Source organism: Pleurodeles waltl, chromosome 5 (genome assembly GCF_031143425.1).
Source record: "Pleurodeles waltl isolate 20211129_DDA chromosome 5, aPleWal1.hap1.20221129, whole genome shotgun sequence".
In the NCBI taxonomy this organism is placed as follows: domain Eukaryota; kingdom Metazoa; phylum Chordata; class Amphibia; order Caudata; family Salamandridae; genus Pleurodeles; species Pleurodeles waltl.
The window spans coordinates 920947495-920966767 of record NC_090444.1 but is presented as its reverse complement, the minus strand read 5'-3'; the positions used below and the strand labels follow the sequence as shown (position 1 = coordinate 920966767).

The window sequence follows — 19273 nt, the reverse complement described above, 5'->3', positions numbered from 1 at the left end:
CATTTCGTTCCCCATGAAGAAAGGACTAGCACCACTTAGCTAATACAGTATTGACTGGGTTAGCATTTCAATCCTGATTGGTCTGTGCAACCAGCTTGTACCAATTGAGGACGGCCCTTCTGATATCTTGAGTTTTCTCTGTGAAATAATGATTTTTTCCCCACAAACTGGAGCAGACACAGTGTTTTAACTTACAGCAAAAAAAAATTATTCTGAAGTGGCTGAGAACTGTTTGCACACCAGCAGTTCTTGGAATCAACTTACTCTCCAGAGCATCAAGACATTATGTGATATTATTCCACATTACAATCTTCATGCAAAACAAAGCCTCATCACATCATTCTTTACCAAAACCCAAGCTCCCAGCAAAGCATACACACAACCAAATCTCAACTACCACCTTATCTTAGCTAAAAAGACCCCAAAGCTTCCTCATCTCACAAGCACCAAAATTCTTGAGATAACTTGGTGTCATTCACACCATTCCACCAATCTGACCCTTCCTTCTGATACTTTTTTCTCTCACCACCTTCATCTCCCCTTTATTGACACCACCTTTTTCAGCTCTAGATACCTCATTGAGATTACACACTTTACCATGTTCACTGCAGCTCTCATAATCTTCACTACTTTTAACGTTTCTGGAAAATAACAAATGCACATTTTCTCTTCCTTTCCAGAAAGTTAACTGTAGGAGAATGGTTTCCAGCCCATTTAACCCTCTGAATTTGTGTTTTTGACTGCCAGTTTGTTTTACATTTAATGTGAGTGAATGTTACTGATACTCACTGTAAACTCTTTTAAAGAGGATTGGGAGTGCTAGCCTCTAGGGTCCACCTTTTCAAACATGTATACTGCTGTGCAGTTGGGGTAGGAGGCCCTGGGTTGGGTGCATGTGAACACATGCACATGTTCACACGTCTGTGAGCTGAGCCAGTGGGACTACCGCCCAGCCCAGTACCTGCGCACAGGTGGTCTGCTCCGGAACGGACCCTTTAGGGACTGGTGATGACCCGATGTCGGCCTCATAAAATGAGGAGGCATTCACAGTGTAAGTTTGTAGTGCTTCACTCAAACAGATGGGGTAGTACTATTTAGTACATTAAAGACAAAATCTGCACCAGGGTACAGTTTCGTCATAGTAATTCCTACACACTATGGTGACACACTAATCATATGATAAACATGGATCCCTTATCCTCGTTCAGATTTAATTTCAGTTTTGGCATATTTGCAGTTCTTGTGCTACATGAAGATTAATCATATTTCTATGATTCAGCTACTAATTAGATTCCTTTCTTTCATCTCCTGGCTTGGCCCAGTTAATTAGTCTGCTGGCCAGTTAGTTGATTAAGGGCCTCTACACACAATAGGGCATTTTGCCAATAGTTGGACCTCTTCCTGGTAGACGAAAAGGTGGGGCATTGGGTTTGCATCTGCTAATCACTTTTTACTGTACAACAAGTGCCAGATGGGAAGAGTTATCCCAAGGAGAAAAAAGCATTTTCAATGCAACGGGTCTCGCATTTGTTCGAGTTACAGCTATTAGCGTTGTAAAGCAACAAAAAAAATACAGCACGATCGCACTATGTAAAATGCAGCGCGATTGCGCTGCGTGGAAAATAAACAGATAAAGTAGTCTGAACTCCCGGCTGAAAATATCGAGCCTTGTATGTTTTTGGTACTTTACCAGTGCTGTGTAGGTGGGCTAAACACCGGAAAAGGCATGACGTATGAATGCCTTTCACAAATGAAAGCAAGCGGATTTTAAAAGGCAAGCCCAGGAACCAATGTAAGTGACTGACATGGCATGGGCGTGGTTTGAAGCCCAAAGAGAGATTACAGAATAGACAGAGAAATTTGTGCTCGCCCAGAAAAAGGGGGGGAATACCAGACCTCCAGAGCCATAAGAGGAGTGCACCACTTTGAAGTTTCGAAGGAAAGGGTCAAGGCAGTGATTATAGCTAGGAGTATGGTTTTAGGCTGTTAGAGAGGTCTTTCAGCAGGCCACTGCAAGTTGCGTTCTTTAAATGTCTGATAGTGTTGTGCAGGAGAACTTATGGACACAGTTTATTGAAAATAGAAATTTGGTATTAACAGTGATAAAGTGAACAATGTATTATCAAAGGTGTTGCAATTGTTATGGTAAGATGGGCACAGTGGTTGTAATGGTGGTGCACTGTTTGGCTATGAGAGACTTGCTTTTATTGATGTGGTGATTCTCTGACAGGATCAATAGCCTTGCCTTTGAAATACTTCATCCCATTGTATATTTTGTCTGCTATATGTATTTGGGGGATATTGTGTCTTTAGGGTTCAGGATTCGCTAGGAATGTGAAATGTTAGAAAGATGTCACCATATTGATTTCCACCTCCCTATGTTTTTTTATTTATATATATATATATATATATATATATATATATATATATATATATATATATCTTCCAAGAAAATGAGACTACACTCATCATATGGCTGCACCAGAATATGCTTTTGCAGCTGCCACCACGTAAAAAAGACAATATTTCCATTTGTTGATGTTAATCTGTTTTTTTCCAAATAAAGTGCAAATACAGTGCTGCTCCCAAGCAAAACTGGAATGTCAACGAGTTTTCGGCTAACGCCTTCTACTTGACCTATACATATTTGCAAATTAATATGTAGTATTGACAGTGTGCCTGTAACATTAATCAAGTACTTTTCCATTTTTTAGGGAAAAGCACTGACTGGGCAATTATTTGTTGTTTGTTGCATGCATGCGGACTGAGGTACTAGCCCACACCACCACCGTGGAGTAGATCTTAACTTCTCTGCCTTACTACTCTGAGTCAAGTGGAACAAATTCCTTGGTTCCCAGTAGGCGGAGATTTGGTGACTTATTATTCGTGAAAGGCTCACTTTGTTCCCAGCTAATTATTCACTTTCCTACAATAACACTCTTCTCCTCCTCTCACACCTATCCCTTCCCTTATTTGTTATTACTTTTTAACATGTTTTGTTCCCTTATCAGCCTTTTTCCTCCTCTCATAGCACATGCTCATCCAGCTGCACCAACCTGCCACCTACTTTCCTTGCAGACCTACTCACATGTTCACTTTTTGACTACACAAGAGTGCAAGTAGTGTTCTGCCTTGTGGATTATTAGTTGAAATGGATGATTATTCTCCTCAAGTAATAATGGCACTATTCCTGACGAGGTCCACTTAGGTCTCAATAATTTAGCTCAACTCTTGGTAGCTGTAGCACAGAGTAGACAGGCTGTAATTCATAAAAAATATTAAACATTGCAATTTTTTTAAATAGAAACTAAAATAACAAAAATCATATGTAGGGAACCAGACATATGATTTTTCACAGTTTTGGATGTTTATAGATCCAAAAAGGGCACAGCAAGATCGCCGACATCCACAGCAGTTTCAACACCCCCACCACGCCCACCACCGTCACCACCTTGAACCCAGGCATCGGCAACCCCATCACCGCCTGGTCCAACGTCGTCGACGACGACGCAACACGCAAAATCATGAACACCATCCACTCCGGATCACCGTATGACCCCTGCCCCCACCACATCTTCAACAAAGCCGACTCTGTCATCGCGCCCCAAGTCAGCGCCGTCGCCTCCTCCTGCTACAACACCCTCCGCACCCTCCGCAGGATCTACAAGTGGATCCCGACCGACACCAGGAAGACAGTGACCCATGCCCTCGTCAGCAGCAGATTGGACTACGGCAACGCACTCTATGCAGGAATCCCAGCAAAACACCTCCAACGACTCCAACGCATCCAAAACACCTCAGCCCGACTCATCACCAACGCACCCCGACACAGGTTGCTTCATAAATCTACTTGTCCTGTAAAAATCCACTTGTCCCTTTGGTGCCATGTAGTGCAGCGACACATTATGGCAGTGACCTCATTATATAAGAGCTCTGATAATAGACTCTCTGATCATGCCAGGGTTCATATTGCAGCAGGGCTTGCATACTAGCAATTTCCTTATTTTGGCACCATTCAGCAGATCTACATCCTTAGGCTGGAGATGGGGGAAAGCAATAGTTCTAGGGAATGCCCTTATGAGTCAGTTCAAACCTATTTGCCTGTTTTAGGGATTTACACCAGCTTTTCTCTAATCTTTTTCCATACAGAGAAAGGTTAGAAATTTACTCCTGAAAAGGGCAGAAGTTAAAATTCCGGCAGGGTTAGGAAAAAGAGGTTGGAGGGGAAGTGAACTTGTAAATGCTCAACAGATTTCCGCATGAGCAAATCTACACATGCATATTTGCTCGTGCTTAAATACGGTTCACAGATATTTTCTAGGAGTACAATTTCTCTGCCTCCTTCTGTTAATCAGCGTGAATTCATGAAAGCTGTAAATCTGCACAAATACAAGCACATATAATGTTTGTGATTTTCTTTAAGAATTGGGACCATAATCGATTGTTTGTATTAAAATTATATCTCTCTCTATCAGTTGGCTTCACTATGAGTGATAGCATTCTACTCTTTCACAAGGAGCATATTGGCACATAAAGTAGTTTTGTTCAGTGCCCTGAGCAACAGTGGCAAGGTGTGCTTTTTGAGGCCAAAAATATGTTTGCTTTTTGCCACTGTTTGTTATAATGGTCAGAGTCCAGCAGCCCCCACAACAATAAAGGTTTATAAAAACTATGTCAAAACAAGAAACACATTGACACATCCAAACCGATGACCATCAATGTCAGACCAATTGGCTTTGCCAAAGCTTGTTTATCCTCATGTTTCCAATACTCTTGTTGGAACTGGTTACACTGTTTTTGTCATTATGAATTTATTTGGGAAATAATAGCATCCATCAACAATTTTACTAAATAATGCTTTAAAGAACGGTACCTAGATTTCCCAGTAGTTTAGCAAAACAGTTTTACCCAACTTGCATTTTTTTGTAAACTTTTTATTCTGAATGTAAAGAATCACCTATCTTTCTTTGAAGCTCCTGCAACTTTTTTTGCATCAAACCAGAGAGCATATTGGGAGCATTATACGTAGCCTAATTTTGTTAAACTTTGCAATGTGTGTACACATTTTTATACTGAAACCACTGTCAGCAGTGCAGTCTGAGCTAAAGCACAGTCTTTAGAGTGCTCACCCTAATAATAAAGACTTTGCATTAATGAACCTTCAATACAAGTTTGAACAGCATTAACATATGCACACAAATTTTACCTTAACTGCAGCCAATGTCCAATGTGTTATTGTAAACTGGAAGCCAAAGGGTTTGTGCTGTAGAGGGTTGGGCCTACTGTCCCAGGGACAAAATAAATGTGAAAACTTGTTGCACTTGACCCCAAACAATATGTTTTGGGCATCAGGCCTTAGGAATTCCACACCCCTGCTCTCCACAGATTGCAGTAAGTGCAGTTGTGTTTCTAATACCAGTGTTCAGCAGATGCAGTCCTCCTCCTCCTCCTCCTCCTCCTCCTCCTCTCTTCCACCTGTCCAGCAGTGTTCTGAAGAAGGTATCCAGGGGTGACACTCTTATGACTGTCACTAGCTTGTAGCTGGATGTGATTTGTTTAACCAATTGGGGTAAAAAGTTCCCAGGAGCAGCTATACCCACTATGCCATCACTTCTGGGCGATCGGTCATGAACAATCCAACAGCGCACTGCTCTGCCAAAATCAAACATAGCAGAATCTTTATTCCCATGGTCAGAGCTCTGGGGACACCCACGAGGTGTTTCTATGTAACTGAGTAAATCCCCTCCCACCTCCCCGGCACCACCACTCAGGCTATTTGAGCAGGGGCAGACTTTGAGGCTTTAGGCAGGATAATGCCAACTTTCTAAAAGTGACATCTTCAAAATAGAATTTTAAAGTCTGACTTTACAACCACATTAGATTTTAAATTCCTATTATGTTCAGTCCTTGAGTCATGCTTCCAACTATTCTCAAACTGGAGTTATATATCATGAAGTGTTCTAATTTAATCTAGAGCTTCTCCAAGGGAGAGTTAGCCTTGGCACAGTGAAAAACGTCTTTGGATCAAGAACATGTACAACTTAAGTCCACATTCTACTTTTTAAATACCATGCGCCTGCCCTATGAGGATTTACGGAATGTTTTAAAGGTGGCTTATAAGTATTCAAGTGAGAGGCTTGGGCCTTGCAGAAGGTTTATTTTGTCAAGTCGAATGTGCAGTTTTAAAGCTGCACAGCTGGGCAGAGGTAGCAGGCACAGCTCTTGATAAACCCAGGTTCCTCTCCTACAATGCCAACATCTCATCTCTTATAACTCTTCCATATACATTGGCACACTCTGCTACTGTCCCAAAAAATTGCACACCATCTTGTTGGTTTATGTTTCCACTTCAGCTGGTATCAATTGAATACACTTTTTTTCAGAATTAATGAAGCATCAGCCTCCCTGAAGCACTTGAATGTAATCACTACTTTTGTTGTTGCCCTCCTTGTGAGCCTTGACTCTGGCCCCCATGATAAATTCGGTATCATCCGCATAGGAGGTGGTCAGAAAACCAAAGAGTGAATCAGTCTGGCTAATGGAGCCATATACAGATTAAACAGGGTGGGACTGAGTAAAGAGCCCTGAGGTACACCGCATGGCTGCTGATATGCAGGAGCTTTAAAGTCCCCGCAGGTTACTATAGTAGATCTGTCCTCGAGAACAGTCTTCAGAGTGTCTAGAGCTGTGCCCCTAATGCCTGCCTGATGTAAGCGATACGTCATAATTTGAGGGGAGATGGTATCAAATTTTGCTGACAAATCTAGGAGCACTTAAATAGTGCCAACTTTCTCATCAACTAATTTCCGGATCGTATCTGAAGTGGTAATGAGGGCTGATTCAGTGCTATGGTTATTTCTGAAACCATGTTGTGTGAGTTCTAGACTACCTGAGTTTTGAAGAAACTTGGCTAATTCTTAATTAATGTGTTTTTTGAAGATCTTAGGCAATAAACCGATGGGCCTTAAATTCTTGAAGTCATTAGATTTGCTATCTGCTTTCTTTTTCAAGGGACTCACCGTCACTTCCTTCCAAGCGGAAGGAAACACCCCCGAGGTCAGAACCTCCTGAAATATGGGGACAAGGACAGTAGAGACTAAATCCGGGACAAGCTGTAAAATGTGAGGAGGACAAGGGTCACCACAGAACCCCGATTTAATGATTGTGATAAGCTTTTTAATCTTCTCCAAGCCAAGAGGCTGGAAGTTTGTCAATGTAAGGCTATCTTCTCTTGTAGACTTTTTCGGGGGTTCATGTAACTCACATATGTCCACAGGTTTTGGAAAATCTACCTGGATGTGTAAAATTTTATTTTCAAAATACGCTGCCACCTTATTACAGAAATCTTGAGAATTCTCAAAATCTGTGGGCACGTCAGAATTGGACAGAGATCGTACTATTCTGAAAAGTTCTCTAGGAGTGTTAATAGCTTCCTCAAGTCCGCTTGAATAATAATCAGATTTAGCAATATTAATAACATTTTTATACAAACTAAGAGTAGTTCTAAGTTTGGCCTTTTCCGTGGGAGTAGAGTCTAACCTCCATTTCCGTTCTTGTTGACTGTATTTTCTCTGCCAGTTTTTAAGATCATTCGTAAACCACGGGCAGTTGGCCTTTTTCCTCCCTGAGAGCAGGGATGGTTTACAGGGGACCAGCTGGTCTATGGCTACTCTAATTCCCTGATTGAATCTCTCTGAGGAGGCCGGTAGGGGGCGGTCCTCCGCAGCTTTCCAGCCTGAGACCAAAGCTGGCCTTAGTTGGGACACTTTAATGCTGTTCCAGTGCCTCACTGGCTTCAAGGAAAGAGAGTTAACTGTTTGAGAGACAGAAGGATTAGTCGGTCTAAAACTAAGAAGATGGTGATCAGTCCAATCTAAAGCCCTATTATCTGTAATAACAAAGTCGTTGTTATGGACAAATATTCCATCAAGTATGTGACCAGCCCTATGAGTGGCTGACGTAACTTTGAGATTCCAGTCAAAGTCTCCCATAAGATCAAGAAAATAAGTAACATGGGAGTCCTGGCTATCGTCAAAATGAATGTTAAAATCCCCCAGAACTATAGATCTGGGATTCATAGGTAGTGGTTCAATGATAGTTGGCCAATGTTGTAAAAAAGTAGAATAGGGCCCCAGTGGTCTATAAATCAAAAACCCTTCAAAAAGTTTAATATTTCTCAGTCAAATTTTAATGCGGGCACCCTCACAAATTACTGATGGCACCTTAAGAGGTTCCCAACAGCAGCTAAGAGTGGATCTAAAAATCAAAGCCAGTCCACCCCCTCCCCGTAGTTCTATCCAATCTTAAAAAAGAGTATCTGGGGGGGATTGATGCAATAAAATCGGGGCGTGAACCTGCCCTAGCCCAAGTTTCCGTGACAGACAATCCAAATTTTCGTGGTCGATTGAATCAAGTATTTCAGTGTTGTGTTTAATCAACGAACGCGCGTTAATCAGAACATATGTCATGGTATTAGTGTCAGAAGGCTTTCTGTCTTTATAATACTCTTGTGTCACTTGAGATGGACAAAAAGAAGGAGGAGTGGAGGTAAAATCAGAAACTGGCCTAAAAGGCCATTGACAATGTACGCATCTCCAACCTTCTAACTCAGTGGGGAAAATCTTAGTCCTATGTTTACACTTCTGCTTACCTTCCAATGCAAGAAGTGTGTGAGAAGAATAGGAAATAAGATTCTTCTGAAGCTGGTAAAAGGCATAGCCTCCGGCCCCTGGGCCCGAACAGACATGGACGGGCGCAGAGGGGCTTGCCTTTTGGAGCGCCTTTGGCGCACCCGCTGCGCGGCCGCATCTCGGCTGAATAAATAAGAGCCAATTCGGGTCCCCTCTGGCCTAAGATTAGCAGCTAGACTGCTAACCTGTAAACCCCCAAGATGGCGAGTCCCACAAGAATTAGGGGGAGGGCTCTAACAGGCCCACACACACCCTGCGGGGAATTCACCAAGAGGCAGGAAGCAACACGGTGAAAGAAAATGCCGACCGCGTTGTTAATGAAAGAAAAGCAGCCCCCAGAGCCCGCAAGCCTGCAGAAGTACACGCTCACAGGTACTCCGTACTTCAATATAAAAACAGAGGATAAAAAATAATGGTATGATACATTTGGAAAAACACCCATCAATTTAACTATCCAGGCTCTTTTCCATAAAAATTGCTTTGAGAGAAGTGTTATGTTTTCTCAACATACTGTTCATTGGAGAGATTTCTTAAAGCTTTTTTAGTAGTTCTATTAGGCAGAGGTTCAGGTCTTCGCTATAAGTTTGTGGTTTGTGTTGCTTGCTTTCTATTTTATGTGTATGGAACCATTGCTATTATGTTCAGCTCAGGTTTCTGGCTAACATTAACTGAAAACTGTGAATTTGTGCTTACAACCATATCAATAGAGGAATCGAACAACAGTCATATCCAGATTATCCCTAGAATTCTAACTTTTTTCCTACTACAAGCATGCGTTTTTCTATATTAAACACAATTAATTAGTTGCTGATATAAGTCATTCATAGGGCTCTTTGACCCTTTCCTCTGCATCAGATATTCTAGGCATAAATGTTCAAAGAAAGCCCCTGGAGCGATTTGTAAATATTTAGTGCCCAATACCTAGAGGGCTCCATGTGCAATTAATGGCAAGAATAATATATTCTCCCAGAGTCAAAGCAAACTAATTTAAAGTAAAACTGGATTTGTGAAAAAAAACTGGATCACTTAGGTTTACTGGAAAATGTAAAAAAAAAAAAAAAATGCATTATTCCAGCAATACATTTGTCAAGCTTTCCAGAAACTCTTTCTGTTCTTGATCCTGACATGGCGGAGATCACACCAGTAGGACAGATAGAATCCATCCCGCCATAAATTGGTTGTGATGGATTTTTTCGAATCTGGTCTACTTTTTTGCTGAATATGGTTGTTTGCATGAACTTATTTTTTGCTCCTTGCAACTTACTACATGTTTATGTGGTTGTACACAGGTGGAGTGCTTCTTGGGAAAGGTCTTCTTCACTGCTGAGCCTGTTGTGAGAAAACTGAAGAAGATTAAATCCGGTGAACGGTTATTTCTACTTCTGAAAAAAGAGCCTCCGCTTACTCTTTCTATAAATAGAGGTAAAAGGGAGTTCTTGAAAAGAATCCTGTATGCTTTTGGTTGTGATACCTTTTAATTTTGACTGACAAATTAAAGGTAATGTCAGAATGACTTGGCTCCCTGCCTATGTAAGTCAGATTATTAACAAAATGTAACCATAATTAGGACTTATGCATTATTGTTTCTACGCTATAACATTCATAATATACTGAATTTTGTTTTGCATGATTATCAAATTTACTGAAACTGTCTTGTGAAGGCACTAGAAAAATGTTGACGTTGGAGAAGTAGATTGCAGAAACAGTCTTAGGAAATGCTCTTCTTGAAATGTAGAATTGTGGATAACCAAATAATCAATAAGGATGTTAGCATTTTGTACCATTGCCAACTAAAGCGGAACATGGGCTTTGAGTTGTCATTTCGAATTCAGAACTGGAAAGTGGAAAGCATCTGGCTGTAAAGTACTCCAGTAATCATAAATTCTGCATCTGTATGCCCCTCACCCAACCTGCCCATGTCCTCTTTCACATTAACATGGTCTCTGTTTTGGCCCAGTATAAGAGGTAAAAAGAGCTTCATTGCAGGACACACATTAAATGTTATGCCAAAAGTCTTTTAAGAACAAAATATTTCCAATGGCTTGAAAATGCTCATAAACCTGGAAAGAAGATTGATTTTAAACATGGACACACATTTTTAAAAGTCACTGTTACGTAAAAAGAGTGTTATGGCAATTACAGAAGTGCCTCCATTCCAATGCAGCTTAATTTGAAAGTTGAGCCCAATGAGGATTTCTGTGGGATGGATCTGATTTTGCAGGTGAAGTCATAATACAGAATATTATCATTAATTACAGTTGTCTTTATTGTCTGTGGTTGTGTAGTCCATAAACGTCTGTTTGGTATTCGCAACCACTGCAGTTGAGTTAACAGAAATTAGATGCCTTACCATCTTATTTTGCTTTTCACCAAGTCTGCTGCTGGTTTTTGTATCCCTTGCATTCCTCTGATTTGATAGATCATTATTCATTTAGGTTCTTAAAAGAGGGTAGAAGTCACCCTAGTCTTTGTGCAGATGCAATTTTTGATGGATATTGTAGCTATGCAACATATGGACCTACTTCTGTTGTATTTTATGTTTTTGAAAACATGCTTTAAGTATATATATATTTTTTTGTATTGTTGCCTGTAGTAAAAGTTCATCTTGTTTTGTAAATGGCATACTGAGGCACTAATATTAAGGAGAGATGCAAAGAATAATTTAGAAGGACCGATAAGGACAAGTACAGATAGTCTTTAATAAGGTGTGACATTCTTGTACTTAAATATTATGATTGAGGTCCCAGTTCTACCTTGCTTTGTTGCGATCCGTACCAATCCAGTTTCTCATTGTCGCTGATATAGGTAATTCATAGGACTCTTTGACCCTTTTCTCTGCATCAGATATTCAAGGCATAAATGCTCAAAAGAAAGCCCCCCGGAGAGATTTGTAAATAGTGAGGGCCCAATACCCAGGGGCAACTTGTGCAGTTTATGTCAAGAATAATATATTCTCCTGGAGTCAAAGCAAAACTGATTTGAAGTAAAAGTGGATTTGTGAGAAAAAACTGGATCATTTAGGTTTGCTGTAAAATGTAAAAAAAAATGCATTTTTCAAGCAATCCATTTGTCAAACTTTACATAAACTCCTGAGATTCTAGATCCTGATAGGCCGAAAGCACACAACTTACTGATATTCAGAGATCTCTTCAAAGTGAGCAAGGGTGCTTCGGCTGAATCTGTCAGATTTAAATATTTGGTAGTTTTTGTCATAATTTCAAACTTCTAATTTGCAAGAGGATCCTAGCGAGTAGTCAATCACCTCAGTGTTATCTATTTTCACAAGACAATTGCTTCAATATATGGTTACATCATATAATGGTGGTCCCAGACATATGTGATGTAACAAAACAACACATTTTATGCATACCAAAAATAATGAATAAGACACTTTGAAACAGTATGCACAAATATAAATGATGGTGCAGTTTGAGTGTAAAAAGTGCTCTCTCATTGGTGGTACACACAAGTGACACTAATGATCAACATGTCCCATTCATTTATCACAATCAGTGTGGCATGGGTCCATGGTTAGAGTCAATGTTTTGTTCCCAAAATCAAGACATTGATCATCATCAGGACAAAAGGTTTAAAACTGAGCCCGAGATGATGAGTTCTGCAAGGTGTGGTAACATCTTTTGCATAGGTCAGGCGCAGTTTGGCAGGGAACAGCATTGCATATTGTAGGTTCATGGAGCAAAGGCGCTTTGTAGCTGCCAGGAAGGGGGCCCATTTCAGTTGGACTTCCTGGAGAAGTCAGGAAAACTCACAACTCCTTTGTTTTCTAAAGTGATGTCTCCCTTGAGCCGGGGTTGGGTCAGAATTTGGTCTCAGTCACAGTAGTGTTATAGTTTGGCTACCACAGGTCGAGGGGCTGCTCCAGACAATGACAGGCACATTGGTACTTGGAGGGCGTGTTTGAGGATGTAACAGGAAGGCAGACCTTCGGGTGCTACCTCTTCATGAAGCCATTTCTCTAGGTAGATCACCATGGGGGTCATTCTGACCCTGGTGGCCGGTGACCGCCAGGGTCACCGACTACGGGAGCACCGCCAACAGGCTGGCGGTGCTCCCAAGGGCATTCTGACCGCGGCGGTTCAGCCGCGGTCAGAAAGGGTAAACCGGCGGTCTCCCGCCGGTTTACCGCTGCCCCATTGAATCCTCCATGGCGGCGGAGCGCGCTCCGCCGCCATGGGGATTCAGACACCCCCTACCGCCATCCTGTTCATGGAACAGGATGGCGGTAGGGGGTGCCGCGGGGCCCCTGGGGGCCCCTGCAGTGCCCATGCCAATGGCATGGGCACTGCAGGGGCCCCCGTAAGAGGGCCCCACAAAGTATTTCAGTGTCTGCTTTGCAGACACTGAAATACGCGACGGGTGCAACTGCACCCGTCGCACCCCTGCAACTACGCCGGCTCAATTCTGAGCCGGCGTCCACGTTGCAGGGGCATCTCCGCTGGGCCGGCGGGCGCTCTTTTGGAGAGCGCCCGCCGGGCCAGCGGAAATGTTTGAATGGCCGCCGCGGTCTATTGACCGCGGTGCGGTCATTTGTCGGCGGTACCTTGGCGGACAGCCTCCGCCGTCCGCCAAGGTCTGAATGACCCCCCATGTCTCTGCTTGAGCCTTTGATTCTTTCAGGTAGTCCTACAAGTTGTATGTTGACCCTACTTTCCGAGTCATCAGCCCTCCTATCTAGTTCCTCGACCTGGACTTTTGGGACAGCCGGTCCTTCACAGTTGTCATCTCTGGGGCAATCGTGTCTAGGGACCTCTCAGTTGTTGTAACTCGCTCAAACAAGTGCCAGTGGCCGTCTCTTAGCAGACCAATGTTTGCTGCAATAGTATCAATTTTCACTTCTAGCCCCTCATGGGATACCCTGTGTTAAGTCATAGTAAGCCCTCCAAATGGGGCTAGTGTTAATGCTTTAGGTTCTGCACACCTTACTGAGCTATATTGGTCAGAGTTTCTGTTTTGGCACTCTCAGGTACTTCTCCCTACAAGTGGGCTCTCTCCGTGGGTCGCCGAGGTACCACCAGGCCAGGCCTCTAATGTCTACAGCTGGTTCCCCTATGCAGCCAGGGACTTATTCTACACCTCTGTGCAGGATTTTAACACCATTCACAGGATACATGGCAGGCATCCTAGTCCCTTAATATCTTGGCCCTTCTCACAACCGGGGCTGAGCCCCCACCTTCCTCATCCCTTACACGCCGGCAGATGTGTCTGCTGCTCACCCCCCACTGGTCTCCATTCCTGCTCACTGCAGGTTGCACTGCTATCTGCTCCCTCCAGTCCAGGCATGCCTGCCCACTGCCTCACAGGTATCGCAAGCCTTTAATGTCCATGCCTCTCTCTGCACGACTGGGATGGCAAGTGGGGGGAGGAGGAGGAAGGAGGGTGGGTTGTGGCATATGTTCTTGTTGTGATTCCCTATGATGCCCCCCCACCTCACCTCTGTTTTGTTAGTGTTTGTGATATCTGCATCCTCCTCATCGGCCTCTGCCCTTGCTCATGACCAGCCACATCTCTCTCTGTACTCTCAGTTCCGGGTCCGCCCGCCCTCCTACTACACTGCGTTCTCGCTCCACTGCAGAGGCTGTTCTCTCCACACTCGCTGTCGGGTTGGGGTCGCTCCGCTCCCACAGCTGATGTCAGAGGACCCCACAAGCCTATTTTAGCAGCAGGATAGTGGGTCTGGCAGTCTCTCCCATGTCTCACTGGTGCACTGTGTTACCATTTTGTAAGGCTGCTGCATGGTCCGGTTCTCTGTCACTGCTTGCCTCCTCTTCCCAACAGTAGGGTGACCCAGTGTCACAAAGGAATGTGCTGCACTTGTGAGCGCTGGTGTGAGCTTTTTGCGTTGTCGATGTTGCTGGATGACGGAGTTCGGCTGGGAACCACGCAATTCGTGCCCTACTCTATTGTCACCTAGCCACACACCCCCTCCCCCCTGTTTGTGAACACTTTGTGGTAGGTTTTTTAAGGTGAGAATGAGGACCCGCTTACTCTTTTCACTATTCCACAGGAAAACTCCTTTTTAATTGTCTGTCGCTCAATAGATTTTTTTCTGGAGAACATAGCATCCCAACAGGGTACCCTCAATTTGGAGAGATCATCTGTTTATAGTGTCCTCTTTCCAGTCTTTTCCACCAGACCAGATGGAATGGAAACCAAATTTTAATATTATTTTCTTTTTTTCCTTTACATTATCAGTGTTGACATCTGTTGACTTATCAAGATTATTTACATACGAGATTTCTGACTATTTTGTGTAGCCTTGCTATCTGTTCATGCTCTGCCACAGTTTAATTAAACACCTTAGTGGTAAAGTACAACATAGACTGAGCCAAGGCTATCTTCTCTGTTCTCACTATGAGCTGACAAACCTTGTTCCATACCATTCCATCATTGAGTTGTCCTAGTGCCTGGTCAAGGGTCTGTCTCAACACACAGAAGTGTTTTATATTTATCCTACATCAGTCTGTTGGACTATTTATGCATCCCATTGTATCATACTTGTTCTTGCCATCTACTCCATATCTTACAAATTTCAGAGGGCTTCTTTTGTTAGTGTATACTAGTTTTCCATCTTCCTACTATTAACCAATTTTTTCACCCTCACTGATAAATAGACATGGTATATTTAGCACAGCATGTGTATTATTAGAACAGTCCCAGCACTGGTGCGGGAGCCATAGCCAAGCATGTACAGTTCTCATACACAGATGTTATTAGGTAAACTATTAATTTCAGATATGTTTGTAATTCCGTGTGTCCTTTTCTTTTTTTTTTTTTATAGGAAAAGGATTTAACGAAATAAATAAATTTATAATTGGTGAACCGCACTGTTGGTTGGCTGCTCTTTCCCTTTGGCAAAATCTTCAACTAACAGCCAAGCATGAGACTGAAAATCAGAGCGCCTCAAAGGTCCCAAAGCGGAAATCTGATACTGATCATGAACCGAATGTGTTGAAGATGTTCAAGGAAGAACATTCATTGGCCACGGAGAATGTTTGCAAACAATTACAGATATATCCGAATAAATCCAGTCATCATAACCCCACTGGAGAAAATAAACTGTCTGTTACAGTCCCTGTTCAATCAAGTGAAGAGAACCTCGCCCCATGTAATGGTCATCAGGACTTTGGTTTCAGAGTTTCTTGCCGGTGTAGTGGTGCAGTTGCGAAAAGATATGCTTCTGAGGTATGTTATTTTCATAATTGCTTGTGAGGAAAATAGTTAAAAATGCTCAAAGTCATAGAGCATGCATTGGATTACAAATGGGTTTCTGAGGCCACTGTTGACTTTGAAAGTACCAGAATATTATACGTGTGTGGTAATATCTCCTTGCAAAATAGCTTCTGATATAATTGTTTTGTGTCTTTTTTCTTACGAGTTCTAGACTACTGGGAAATTTTCTTCCCTGATCCCATGATTGGAAATTGACCCTTGAAACCTGGCACCATCTCTTTCCACATCCTATTTATGTTGCTCTGCTCCTTTGTGCGATATCTGCTATCAATCTAGACCCATTGCTTCCATCCTAACATATTTGCCAAAAATCAAGCAAGCAGGAGTAACACGCACTTAGGTGCACTGACTCAAAAGTTTTTGACTGTCTAAAATGGCTGTGATATGTAATTCAAAAAGTTCTGAAAAATAATTCACATATAGGTGGATTTTTATTTTTTCAATTTTTTTTATAAGTCAAGATTTTGGCCCTCATTACAACCCTGGCGGTCAGTGTTAAAGTGGCGGGAATACCGCCAACAGGCCGGCGGTAAACAAAAAAAAGTGGGATCACGACCATGGCGGAAACCGCCAACACAGACAGCCACTTTAACACTCCGACTGCCATGGTGGTAGCAACAAACACCGCAGCGGTAAGCGACAACAGACAGGCGGAATACAATCTACCGCCCAGACTATTACAAGGCACCAATCCGCTAGCTTTTCTGGGACGGTACCAATGCCATCAAAAGCATGGCGGAAACTGAACAACGAAGTGGAACCACTCACCCCCGACATTCCACGAAGAACCAGGACGCCATGCAGCCCGAATTGCAGATCCTACCCATGTTGGTGTATCTACTAATACACCACGAAGTAGAAAGAAGGTGATGACGGTGAGTACTGCACCTAGCACACAGGGGAGGGGAGGAGGGAAAAGAGAGTGATACACACACGCGGCACGCAACACCCCCACCACCCACCCACATCTACATACACACATATCCAGCAACATCAGAGATACACCCCGTCACCCCCTGGAAGAAAGCAAGGACAAAATGAGTTTAACCAGTGTTATATTGGAACAATGAGATAGATCAAGAGAAAAGCAAATAATCAGTATACACAATTATTTACATCACAAGTCCGTACACTGTTCCATGTAAATGTCCGTGGACCAGTGGTCCCAAAAAGCATGGGCGAAGCCCACACATGACACCTGCATCAAAACAGAGAGAACACTGCAGGGGCATCAGGTCGGATAAAAAACAGGTACCTCAGGGGAAAGGGGAGGGGGTGCATCTCAGCTGGATGATGGTACAACACCACTGCTCCTCAAGGGGGCTCCATGCCCACTGCTTGGTCCTGGGGAGTGCAAAGCCACAGTCTGTCAAGTCTCTCAAATGGGTGCTTTGCCCACTGCCTGGTCCTGGGGAGTGCAAAGCCACAGTCTCTCAAGTGGGTACTTTGCCCACTGCCTGGTCCTGGGGAGTGCAAAGCCACAGTCTCTCAAGTGGGTGGTTTGCCCACATGCTCTGGAGGGTGCTTTGTGCAGAGAGTGCTTCATCCTGCCAAGGATTGGGGGAGTAGATGCATTTCTCCACTGGTTCTGGAGGGGGCTTTGTGCCCAGAGTGCTTCATCCTGCCAAGGATTGGGTGAATGGATGCATTTCTCCACTGGTTCTGGAGGGGGCTTTGTGCCCAGAGTGCTTCATCCTGCCAAGGATTTGGGGAGTGGATGCATTTCTCCACTGGTTCTGGATGGGGCTTTGTGCCCAGTGAGGCTGCACGTGGGGTGTGGCAGTGGACATCCTCTCACCTGGATGTCTTACCCACGCGATGTACCTGGAACAGGTATCATGATACTCCATGGAGGCAGAGCCACACTCCATCCTGCGGCGACTTAGGCTGCCAATTGCTGGTTCCTGTCAGTGCTGGAGGTGGTGTCTCAAGTGGCGTGTCCAGGACGTCACCTGCAGACTCGGACGGCTGCCCACTGGGGATGGTTCTGACGTCCGACAGAGTGATATCAGCTGTCCACGTGGCGGTGCTGATGGTGGTGCAGGTGGCGGTGGCTGCAGCAGAGATGCTGCCAGTGCTGGCCGTGGTGCAAGTGTCTGTTGTGGTGGATGGAGACACCATACCGTCTCTGGCAGCCTCGGATGGCTGATCCTTGGGGAAGATGCTGCAGCCTGATGTTGTGGCAGTGTCGGTGCAGGTGGCGGTCGGAGCAGCAGCGGTGGTGACTGTGGTGCAGGTGGCTGCCATCCCTGATGATATGGTGGTCACCAGCCCCTCACCAGGAGACATTGTGCCCTGAGGTGACTTGTCCTTTGGCTTGTGGCCCTTCCCCACCTTGGCAGTCGCTGCAGGGACCTTTGCACTGTCCTCTCTGTGTTTGGGCGAGGCCTTGCTGGGTGGGTGGTGTGACTTTCCCCTGCTGGAAGCCGGCCCCTTTTTGACCTTTGCAGGTGGCGGAATAGGGTGCTCCTTCATATCTGTCGGTGGCACACTGGCACCTCTGACGGGTTCCCCCTTCGTCCGTACCAGACTAACAGGGACCACAGCGAATGCAGATTTGGTGGCTGAGGTGCTGGGCTGGGATCTAGACATCCTGACCCTAGGGGAAGGACAGGGGGTGATGTAGGTAAGAGGTTAATGTTGGCTAGGAAAAGTTTTTTTTAGACACACTGGGACGGGAAGATGGAGGGGGTGTGGGAGTGGAGGAAGAAGTAGTGGTTGTAGGAGGTGTACGTCTGCTGAGTTTGGGTGAAGGTGCAAAGGCTGGAGGCTGCTGTGAGGTGGATGACTGTTGAGTGTGTGTGTGCCTGTGTTTGTGTACTTTGGGAGGAGGGCTCACAGACACACTGGGAGAGGACACAGGGGACGTATGAATGGTAGTGGGGGTGGTGGTTGCACGTGAGCGGTGTGTTGTGAGTGGCGTGCTGGTGATGGATGCAGTGGCTGATGACGTAGTGCATGCGGGTGTGTGGAGACGAGACAGGGAGGGAGGTGGACGACGTGGAGGTTGGGGACACAGTGGAATAAGTGGATGTTGGTATGTGTGCATGGGTATGGTGCTTGTGTGGGTGCCTGTGGGATGTGTGGTGCTTATGTTTTCCTTGGCCACTTTTGTGTGTTGATGTGTGTGCATGCTGGTCTGATGGTGTGCTTGGGATAGGCTGAGGTAGAGGGGATTGGGTCTGGGTAGTGGAAGTTGGAGGGGGGAGGCTGGACACAGGGTCAATGGCTGCCCTCAGTGCTGAGGCCAGAGCCTGAAATGCTCTCTGTTGGGCCGCCACACCAGAACGAATGCCCTCCAGGTATGCATTTGTCTGTTGCAAATGCCTCTC

At 44.4% G+C, this 19273-nt stretch overlaps 1 protein-coding gene across 1 annotated transcript in view; it reads left to right on the top strand.

Annotated features, from left to right (window-relative positions):
• THUMPD2 (THUMP domain containing 2) overlaps positions 1 to 19273 on the top strand; it is a 163401-nt gene that overhangs the window by 9817 nt on the left and 134311 nt on the right. The window contains exons 2-3 of the mRNA XM_069235050.1: positions 9980 to 10112; positions 15490 to 15893. Coding sequence (XP_069091151.1) covers positions 9980 to 10112; positions 15490 to 15893 — 537 coding nt within the window. The remainder of the gene's footprint in view (positions 1 to 9979; positions 10113 to 15489; positions 15894 to 19273) is intronic.